The 12,061-nt window shown below is 27.3% G+C and overlaps 1 protein-coding gene across 1 annotated transcript; it reads right to left on the reverse strand.

The window, feature by feature from the left end:
* Nucleotides 1–92: 92 nt before the first annotated feature.
* On the reverse strand, nt 93–9,817 carry LOC110609058 (non-lysosomal glucosylceramidase). Its single transcript, XM_021748374.2, is given in 21 exon segments — nt 93–526; nt 827–1,117; nt 1,339–2,156; nt 2,159–2,256; nt 2,350–2,411; nt 2,494–2,566; nt 2,932–2,999; nt 3,174–3,349; nt 3,679–3,823; nt 4,035–4,073; nt 4,153–4,208; nt 4,347–4,400; nt 4,484–4,587; nt 5,036–5,136; nt 5,549–5,619; nt 5,956–6,055; nt 7,075–7,145; nt 8,175–8,231; nt 9,034–9,138; nt 9,291–9,364; nt 9,653–9,817. Coding segments are annotated over 20 exon segments (2,841 nt in total). The 5' UTR covers nt 9,360–9,364; nt 9,653–9,817; the 3' UTR covers nt 93–243.
* Nucleotides 9,818–12,061: the final 2,244 nt, after the last annotated feature.

Consider the following 12,061-nt stretch of genomic DNA (forward strand, 5'->3'; position numbering starts at 1 on the left):
TGGTTGAAAAGTAAAAAAGAAAATCCATTATATAATGTCCATTCAATCTAATTTTTTTGTGAATTGCACAATTTATTCCCTTGATGCAGATGTTTGTTAAGAAAAAGTGGTGTTGCTTTCCAAATATTTATTCATAAGCAGCTCTCATTGAATAATTTTCAATGATATCAATCTGGATACCTTTATCTCTAGTCAGTGCATCCAAACATAGCATTGAACCATTATGATTTATTAGCTAGTGAATCACAATCGCAATCTCCTGCAAGTGAACTCATAAAAAGCCTGTAGGAAGCTTTTAGTAGAAGCTTCATCATTTGGCAACTTCAGAAGTTGAGCTACTTTGGAAAATCCTAAATTTTGCCTATGATACAAAGTGTCATCAACCAAGTCAAGCTTCATCTCCTCTTTAAAGAGCTTAGGCTTTGATAGTGCCCACTGCATTGCCCATATCGCCAATGGTCGCATGTAGCAAAGAGATCTATACTGGTCATCAGTATTCCACCCTTCTGGAATCTGAAATGAATAACTATAACCAGAAACAAGTAAAGAGTAAGTTTTAAAGGAAGCATCAAGAATGATAAATTTTTGAATATGTTATCGCAGATTCAGTGGGTCCCATTTGCAGCTTAGCAAAATATGTGTCCATCTTTTTGCAGCTTTTTTCTAGTAATTGGTTCCTAGTATATTACTTTCATTTTGACTGTAGCATGCTTATCATTTGTTCTATTTTGTCATAATTCTCATTCAAAGAAAAACGTATCTAAAATTAGCAGCTGACTGCTAGGCATATATTAGCGAATTATAGTTGAATGAGTGGAAACCTCACCCGAGACCTTCTTGGGACCATGCTGCTTCGTAGATACCAACTGCAGTCTGAAATGCCATGTCCACCATTCCCTCTTGAATCATAGAAGCAGCAACAGCATATGTAACTCCTGGCCATATTTCTCTTGATTGCAATGCTGACATATCAACTCTTCCATCTGGTAACATTCCATTGACTGCACCTCGCGTTCCTTCTTTCACCTTTAAGACATTGAACTTGTGAATCTTTTCAAGGGAACTCTGTACCTTGTCCTCATCAACAATTGGAGACAGACCACATGCTCTTGCATACCTGTAACACAACCAAACATTAAGTCCCTTTTCAAATGTGTGTGTATGTATATATATATAATTATATATACTATATACTTGAGTCATTGTGAGGGAAGAGTGACTTAAATAGTAAAACAGCATAAGTATAGGTACCAATAATTGATTTCCCTGTATATTCTTATTATTTTGAATCTTGACGGACAAATTACTAAATATGCAATGAGAGTATTTTGTGCTCACCATTGCCCAGCCAACTGATCAGCATGAATAGAACTATTACCACTGCTGTCATAGTTGAAATAGGAACCATTCCATAGTTTGCCATACACAGCTTTTGCCTTTTGATACTTAACCCAGAAGTAGTTGGCTGATGCATTGTCACCAACTTCACATGCCAGGGCTGATGCAGCCTGGAGTGCTGCCACCCAAAGCCCACCACAATATGCACTCACACCAGAAACAGACCATGCATCATAGGTTTGATCAGGGAATCCTTCATTCTCAATCATCCCATCCCCATCCTTATCAAACTGATCCATATAGGCTATTGCAACATATACCGAAGGCCAAACAGCTTGGGCAAAACTTTTGTCCCCTGTAGCAACTACATCCCTGTATATCTGGAGAACAAATTTAGAATTCAAGTCCTTCCACCTAGCTGTATCAAAAAGGTTGTAAGCATTTAGTTCAAACCAAGGATCATTAAGCCCAGTATCATGTGGAACAGCACCAAGAACTTTTCTTGGGACTAGCTTTCCATCACTCATAACTTGCTTTCTAGTAGGATCATGCATCATTACTGCAGCTGCAAAGTCTCTTTGGATGCTAAGTTCAAGTTTTGGGAATAGCATAATGAGTGCAAAAGATGAGTAGAAATGGACATCATAGGTATTCCACATGAGGTATTCGGAACCTTCAAGGTAGAGGAATTGACCGATATTTTCTTCTCCACTTTGGAGCAAATATGTACCAAAAGCAGAATTTGAGGTTAGTGGATTCTGCATTTGCTCATAAATGGATGCCATCCTTTCTAGGATCTCAACAGACGTGTCATTTTTTTAGCATTATCACTTGCATTTCCTAAATCTGACCTTGACCTATCAAGAGAAAATTTTCTTCCCCTAATGGCTGCCAAACTTTGCACTGGAGGTGATCCATCTGTGGAAAGCAAAGGGTTACTTTTGATAATGAGAATCAACTGGGTTCCTGAAATTTTATATTAAGCTCCATAAATCATTATTCTGTTAATACCTGTCCAAACAGTTCCCCCTGTGCTGAGATAGTAGAGCTCATTGAAGAGAGTTGTAGGGTACCTAGAAAAATCAGGGAAAACAAATCCATTATTTGGAAGAATTAGTAACAGATACTTTTAGCAGAAAATTCACCTTATATTACCATTCAGGAAGTCTTTTGTCTTCAAGAATTGGTCTTTGCCATGCCTCTATCTGAGATTCCCAGTTAGTATGCTCTAGTTTCCAGTACAGCAGAAAGAAAATATTCAGTTAATTCCTTCTGTCAATATGGCTATCAAAAGATTAGTTTTATTCTTTCTTTTATTTGCCCTTTTTTCAAAAGAGTAAGGAATTTATTTTCATACATGAATGGCAGGCAAGAACATTATCCTGATTCTCTTCTTGTCTAGAAATCAAAGGAACTTTATCTGTTTCAATTTTCACAAATCTGATGTTAAAGTAATATTCTCTTATATCGTAGGTAAACTATTTGTTTGTTTGCGGTTTCATATTTAAATTTGCATTAAACCTAGTGGAATAACTATACTATTTACCCTCTATTCCATTCGATTCCGTGAATTACACAAGACCTAAGTATTACCAAGAATAGCATCATGTGCGATATCAGCAGCTGCATCCCCATGAGTGCCATAGAATTTTGTATAACGCCTGCAATTAATGTGTTTTATCAGTAGAAAGAATATATAAAACTGTATGAAATTCTAAAACTATGGGAGGTTCCATTAATTGCTTGTTTTGTGCGAATCGAATATCGAATGATTTAGATTAAAAGAAAATTACATGGAATTCTAACACAAGTTCTAGGGGACATGGGCACTCCACCTGTGATAGCTTCTTTCACTGAATCTGACTTCTGGACAGTCCCATGCCAATGAAAATGTTACAGTTCGGATGCATTCAGGAGGGACGGTCAAGGAGGCTGCTACTGCTGCTCCGATGGATGATCCTGGTTCTGAAGGAGAAGTTTTGATGTGTCCTAGGTTGTCAAACGTCCCATTCTATAAGAATAAATTATTAGAAACCAACCAAATCAAACCGGATTAGGAGAAACTACACCAAATTAAGCTAAGCAAACTGAAATCTTCATAGACCAAACCAAACTGCATCAAATTGATTTGTTTGATTTAAACTTCATTTTAAACTTATTTTAGACTCAATTTCAATAGCATTTTTTCATTTTTAACTCTAATTTGAGGCCAAAAAATAAAAAACTGAACCAATTTGGAATGTTAAAAAATCAAATTGAATTTTCAAATTAAATCAGTTTAGTCAGATTTTACTGATTTAAATCAAATTCATCCACTCCCATAAATAAGATAAAACCCACCTTTTTAATTTCATCCCACATATCTTTGGCTGTGAAACCCTGGGAACTGCCAGAGATAAGGAAGCAGGGACATTCTGATACATGTACATCAGATCTCTCTTGTGCTGCAATGGCATACGTCAATGGAGGCTGCCCATCTGCTGTTCTGAAGGAATTCCATTTTCCATTAGAGAGAGAAATTATGCTTCGCTATTATATCGAATGCATGCAAGAATTAGTTATGAGCTTTATCTCAGTATTAAAGTCGTCTCCAGGTTTACGTGGTCTTTTAGTTAGAGCCTCGGTCAGAACTAACATGGCTTAAATGATTAAACTGAGAGCATTGACTATGTCAGAAATCTGAGCAAAGGACTTACTTGTGGTGTAAAGTGACTACATGTACTCCATCTTCTTTCCTGGAAGATGTTAATATTTGCATAAATCAGAAAAAAAAAATTATTTTATTAATTGAATATATACATGTAAATGACTTACATTATCTTTGAGTTGAAATGATGACCAGAAAATCCAGAGACTCCACCAACAGAATTCTGGGTAGTCAAAAGGATAAATTTTATTATTTCAGAACAGCGAAATGATATTTCACCAATTTTTTAAAACCGGACAAGTGGTCGAACCGGTTTTTGCCGGTTTTTTGGTTAAACCAGTTCTGAGTATTATCAACTTACAGCCCATGTAAAGAGCAAGGTGACATCTGCTGAAGTCCTTCCATAATTAGACAGCTGAAGCAAGAAGACAGTCATTAATTAAAGCTAAAGGGATGTAATAAGGACTAAGATGATAATTCTTAAAATCCATTTCCTACCGTAAATGTAAACACTGATACAGGGAAGCTGCTTTCTTTGTAGTTGTGGGGAATGAAAGGTGAGATTTGACGAGAAACTATTTTAAGTTCTGGGTCTGGTTCACCTGGTTCGCAAAAGTTCCATATCAAACATGTATAATCTCCCAATTATGTTAAAGGTTAAAAACTCGGTTCCCTTATTTTACAAAATATACATTTTTTTTTTTGGCGAAAGACAAAATATATGATTCGACTTTTGATATTTGATTACATAAACTATTTAGTTCTCATCTATTTTTATCAATTTAGCAATTACTTAATAAAGGTTTTGATGTTGGACAAAAATGTTAATGATGTTAAAAACTCAAGGATGAAAACGTTTATAATGGTAAAAATTCGGAGGTAAAAAAGTGTGTCATTATTAGCGGCAAAACCTGAGAAAAATAAATAGTGACACTGAGTATTGAGTTATTTATTTCACTGTAATATAAAATTAAATAGTAATTTAAAAAAAAAAAAAAGATATCGTGAATTAAAATTTTGTATCCACAGTGTTGCAGAAGCTAATAATACCTTCATAGGTTGTCCAGGCCCTTGGAAACAAAGCATGGTATGTACACTCTTCACCTTTCAAATTCCAATCCCATGATTCAATGCCTGAGCCCCTGCTTTCTCTTCATGTTTACAAGAAATAGTAAAAACTAATTAATTAATTTCTTAATTTTAAAAAATATATTAAAATATTTTTAAAATTTTTAAAAATTTATTAATTAATTTTTTCATTAATTTTATTTATTAAATATTTTATTATTTAATTCATATAATTTTAAAAAATTTATTAATTGATATTTTAATTTTATAAAAAATAAAACATCTTAAATTTTTTTTATAATATTTAAGAGTTAAAATTAATAAAAAATTAAATAATATACTTTAAAATTTAATATATCATTTAAAACTGAAAAATTAACTTATAATATAAGAACCAAATAATTATTTTCGCCATTTACAATTCATCAGGCGAATATATATATATAAGACAATACAGTAGTAACAGTAATAGTAATAAAGAATGTGGTGGCTTACTTGGGTGTCTCTGGCCTCGTTGAACATAATACAGAAGAAAATTTGTTACCATTTGGGCGAGAAACAAAGACCTATAAGAAGTTACAGCACCGACTTCTTTTAATACTTCACAAAATCACATTCAAAAATGCTCATATGCACTTTGGAAAAGGATAGTCCCATATAATATGCAACTAGTCTACTGCAGTCTAATACCAGTAATTCAGAGAACGATTTTATTTTATTTGAAAAGAATTTAAATGAATTATTATAAAATTACATATAATTTTAATTTTTTATAAAATAACAGTTTTAAAAATTTTTAAAAATGAAGCTTTTTCATTTCAAACAAAAAATTGATAAAATAAAATTTAATTAAATTGAGTTTTTTCAAAATATTTAATTTTAAACAAAAAAAGAAAACTTACGGAAAATTGATTTGCGAAAACGGGGCTTTCTTCGCATACTAATGGGAATAGTTTAAAGGACTGAAACTCGCCATTGTAGCTTCTTCCGATGCTTCCTGAGCTAAAATTCATGCTCTCAAATGTAAGCAAGTTGAAAAATACAATGCACCAAAAGAAAAAATATGAAAGACCAAAGTTTAATGGAACGAAAGCATGATTCCCAGTTTGCAGCACAAAATTTTAGAATTTGGCTTGTGATAACAATTCCTATATCAGGTAATATATATGTGACCGAATCAAAGTAAATTAATATAACATAAGCTAATTTGGTGACAAGAAGCGAATTTCAAGCTTAGATTACAGTGTAGGAGTGCCAGTTTGATAATCACACGCTTGAGCTCTTGATTTTCAACATGTTACAGTGATAGAAAACCCGTTTCAAGCCCAACTCGGCGTATAGCACTACCAATTTGATGATTCACACTATTGGGCTTGTAATTTCAAACGCATAACATTTTTTTTTTTATACAAAAACAAAATATTAATTTGAGTTAAAAGCAAAACTTGTAATATTATTCTTAAGAGGTGAAATAAGATATAACAATTTTTTTTTAAATAAATTTTGAATTTAAATTTTAAATATGGAACACGTTTAAAATTTAAAAATAAATATTTTATTTTTAATAAATTTATCCTATATGAATTCAAATTAGTCAATTTGGTTTGGAGGCAACTTGCAATATTCCTATTTAGTGTTCAGTGTCAATACGAGGAACGGAGATTTTCTGCAATACTTCGCTTCATACAAGTTGAGTCCCAAGCATTTCTTTCTTTCTTTCTTTCTTTTTATTGTGTTCTAAAGTCATTATCAGCCTATAATATTCTTCCGGAAAAAAGAATTTGAAAAACAGAATTTAAAAAATATATGTAATACAATGATGCATGATTTTTATAGTTTTAAAGTGAATTTTTAATTAAAAATAGTATAATTCTTTTATTTTAAATATAAAAAATTACCAAATTAAATTATTATAAAATTTTTAATTTCAGCCCAATAAAAAATTTCTAAAGAAATTAAAGAAGCTGAAGAGCATAAACATCCATAAGCAAATTTTCCATCAGTCAAAAAAGAAAACGTACCCAATGCCACCTAGAGGAATGCCATGATCACCTGTAATCACACGCTTTTTTGAAAAATCAAATATTGGAAGCTAGAAAAAGAAAAAAAAAGCTGGTTATTCCATCTGCATTTGATCTGCATATTCTGAAATAAATTGTAGTCATATGATAAATATTAGAATTAACACTAAACTTTAGTATTGTTGGTTTAATATTAACATAAAGTAATAATATTGATAATTTTTATTATTGATTAATAAAAAAAATTGTGAGTATTAATAAATAATTATTTTTAATAAAAATATTTACTGTCATCAATAATTATTTTTTTAAGTAACGACCGTAATTTTATTATTAAATATTTATGACTATAATTTTATAATAACAATATATACTCATTTATATATAATTATTATAAATTTATAATATTAAAAAAATTATATAAATTTATAGTATTAAATTTTATATTTTGATAACAAAAGTTTGACTGAATTAAAAAATTTAAATATTTACGTTAAAATTTAAATTTTAGATAATAAAATAAAAAATTTAATTTGTTATGATAATTAAATTAAATATAAAAAATTAATAATAAATTACAATATAATTTTTTAAATTTTTTATTAATAAAATATATAATTTGTTAATTTAAATTTTATATTGAAAATAAATATATTTTATATTTATTATATATAATGTTAAATATATTATAGTGAATAAATATTTATTATAAATAAATTTTTATCGTATAAAATATTATATTTAACTATTATATATTAAAATATTTCATTAAATTTTTATATTCAATATGTATATATTTTTTATATAAAAAAATTTATTTTATATTAATAATATTAAATAAAATATTATATATTTTAGTCCATAAATTTTTTTTACATTTTAAATTTTTATTAATTTATGATACGTGTGTAAAAGTAGAAACAAAAAAATCATAAAATTAATAAAAAAAAGATATTATTAAAATAAAAATATGAATTTTAAGATTATTTTATTATTAAATAAAGTTTAAATAACTATATTATAATTTAAAAATTTTCACCGTTGATTTTGATATTTTTTCATAGTGACTGTCAAAGAAAAAGTTGATTAAGATATACTACCCTTCCTTTTGTTGCTTCTTCCTTGGAGTATCGCCATAGTCGTAAGCCTAGTGGAAGCTTCAAAAGAAACAAGGATGAAATATGATGAGATAATCATCGATGAACATCGGGAAGAAATTCTGATCTGATCTCTTCAAGCAAAGTTCAAAATAAAATATTTGATTCTCTATTTTAGAACTATTGTGAAAAGGTTCATTGAGCCTAATTGAGCCCTTCAATTAAAAATTGATGACTTTATTTGATTGTAAATTTTCTTCAGGGACCAATATGAATATTTTGCCTCCACTAATTCAGTAATTCCTAACCCAAAATTTATTTTATAATATTATTTTTTTTAATCAGGAAGACCTTGGAAACTGCAAAGCAAAATATCCCAACTATTGAGCAAAACTCACGTAAAACAAATGCCACCAACCCTATGCTCACCTAACACCAATCAAACACTTTTTACAAAAATACGTGGACCAAATTTGCATTTAAATTATAAAGTATGATTGAAATATCAAATTTTATTATTTAATTTAAATTTATTTTTAAATTATTATTAAAATTAAAATAAATTTAAATAAAATTAAATATATTGAATAGATTATAATTTAAAGATAAATTTAACATTTCGATCTTTCTTACGGTACCAAATATTGTCTATTGATTCTATAATTTATTAAGAGACAAAAAAAATATTAAAATAAAAATAATAAGTGTTTTTATTATTAGAAATTTCAGAATAAATTATATTCATAAATAAAAAAATAAATATATTTCTATAAAAATGAAAAATATCGAGTTGAATTCGAATTAATTCCTAATGATTATAAATCAATATATATAATAAATTTGATTTGGATTTGGAGCATACCATGTGCATTATTTCTCGAAAACTTAGACTGAACCCAACAGGTATATTTCCATTAGTATTCAATCCTCGTTGCCAAGTTAATGAAGGAGGTTTCCATGGATCAACCTAATTACAGAAAATAGAAGAACAGATCATTAAAACGAAAAAAAAAAAAATCAGAAATTTCAGGCCAGAGATTCAGTTTCAGCTTTTTAGATACTGTGAAAATTTCCTTTTTGAGTATTTAAAGGAAAAAAAAAAGGAGAAGAAAATCATACCTTTTGTGCTGAAGAATCAAGAAAAGAATCGTTTTCCTTTTTACCATTTTGTTTGATACAGTTTTCCATCTTGCCTGAGAAAATATCTTCGACAATAAGCCGAGAAAACAGAGGAAAATGCAAAGAAACGTCAAGAAAACTGAATCATTTCAAGAATTTTCAGTTAATCAACGGTTTTCTCATTCATTACACAAGAAATAGCAATGAAATCTAATTAAAAAAAAAAGTATAAATCACCATCAAAACCACAGCACATACAATCAAATCTCAAACACACATGAGGAAGAAACAGAGAAAACAGAGCAGAAAAAAAAAAAACAATAGAAAACAATATGTTGTGAAAGAGTAAAGCGATGGCTCACCAGTACAAGTTCTGTTCACACAGGACAGAGAACCAGAGTATGTATATTATGGATGAGAAAGAGAGAGAAACAGAGAAGACAAGCCTGCAAATTCAGGTGCGCTGCTTTGAAAAGGATAGAGAGAGAGAAAGAGAAAGAGAAAGAGAAAGAAAGTGGAGAAACAGTTCATCGCCTGCATTGAAAAGTTCCTACTTTATTAATATATATATTCGTCTAAGTGGTTAAGCACTTGGGCAAACCAACTGGAAACCAATCAAAATTTGTTATTTGTAACAAATTATTTCTCGTTATATAAAATTAAAAAAAAGTTATGTTTATATTTCAATGATTCAAATATTATTAAAGAATATTTTACAGTATTAATCAATACAATTTCATCAGAGTATTTAGAATCAATTAATAAAAAGCACAGAATGTGATCTTAAATGAAAAAGATTGAGCATCTTTGTTTCTGTCACTAATGAATTTCTTTCCTTTTCTGTATGATATTTGAAAGAATTGGAAGATTTAATTTCCAATGAAATAAATTATCTTTTTTAATCCCTTTATTTTATGAAAAATACTTTTCAAAAGAATATTTTTTATATATATTTTAGTATTTAAAACACTCAGAAAAATTAATTAACACACATATCTTTATATGATTAAAAAAATTAAATTATTTTAATGAAAATAACTTTTTTATTTTTTAATAAAAAACCATTTTCTATATTTTAAAAATTTTATTAAAAACTTCATATATAAATTTTTTAATATATTTTATTTTTTAATAAATAAACATCACTATGAAAGCTTCCAAAGGCTGAAATGAGGATCCAAATTGCATGAGAAAAAATATTTTTCACATAAATATTTTCTTGTGAAAAATATTTTTTAAAACCAAATTATTTTATTATTTTCTGGAAATATAAGTAGTGTTAGGTGAAAATTTTGTCCATGTTTTGGATGAGGGAGGGAGGGAGAGGGCGAGGGAATTATTGAGGGAGATTAAAAATAAAGAAATTCATGGGATGACATATTCAAAGATTTTTTCCTGTGTACAATTTTGTCCATATCTTATGTTTACTGGTAGTTGGAATATTTGAAAATTATTATTTTATCCATCGGTATTAAAATTATCTTTAGATGGAGTGTTGTTATCAAGTTTAAATCCAAATTGTTTATTAAAAAAACTATTTTATTGAATTTTTTTAAAAAAAATTACTTTTTCTATATTTATTAGCACTTCTATGATTAAAATTCTTAATATATTTTATTTTTTAAACTAAAACTAAATAATATAAAATAAATTATTTTTAGAAAATATTTTTTAAAAAATATTTTTTATAAAAATTATTTCTTAAATATAAATTATTTTCTAAGAACAAATAAATTGTTAATGTAAGGAAAAAAAAATCGTTACAATGCAAAACTAATAGTATTATTGTTAAATTTTAGCACGAAAAATAAAATGAGTATTTGGTTGATTCGATTTTAAATCGAATTAAATTAAATAAATTAAAAATTAAAATTTTGATATTTATAAAATTAAACCGAATTAATTTTGATTAGAAATTGAATAAAATCAAATTGGTTTGATTTTATTTAATTCAATTTGATTTGATCGATTTAAATTTTTAATTTTTTACACTTTATTTTTAATATTTTAAAATTTAATTGAAATATTTTAATTTTAATATAATTTAATCTCTATATTATTAAATATATTATTATTATTAATTAATTTAATTTATTTATTTTATTTTTTAATTAAAATTAAATTAAACTAAAATAATTAAAATTTTTTAAATTAAAAATCAGACCGAATATAAATAAATAAAAAATTAAATTAAATTTTAAAATTAATTCGATTCGATCAATTTTTTTAATTTAAATTAAATATTGCTCGATCGGAATAAATTTTTACATATTTTTAAAATTTAAAAACTATTTAATTTATTTTTAAAAATATAAACATTAATTAATTAATTTCATCACGCTAATTAAATAGTAATTTTCCTTGAAAAGTTTTTTTTTCCCATTTAGATATCTAATAGAATATAATATAGTTGACAGCCGTCCTTCTGGATTTGTGGGTTCATCACTGAATAATAATAATAAATATATATTACCCGCTAACAAAAGAAGTGGACTTTTATTTTGATTTTGAATTTTTTTAATCGATTTTGAAATAATTAAACATAGGTTTTTGTAAATATATTTAAAAAAATTATAATTTTTTTGTTTGACCAAACATTAATTTCATTTCCAAAAAAAAAGAAATGATATATGTAGCAAATCTTCCTTTCATTTCAATTTAGAGTTAATAGGAAAAAATATGTTTCTAAATTTTTATGCAAAAAAATAAATTTAATTACATTTTTATATTTTTATTTAAGTGTTAAATAAGTTTAATATGATATTTTTACC

Source organism: Manihot esculenta, chromosome 2 (genome assembly GCF_001659605.2).
Source record: "Manihot esculenta cultivar AM560-2 chromosome 2, M.esculenta_v8, whole genome shotgun sequence".
Classification (NCBI taxonomy): Eukaryota; Viridiplantae; Streptophyta; class Magnoliopsida; order Malpighiales; family Euphorbiaceae; genus Manihot; species Manihot esculenta.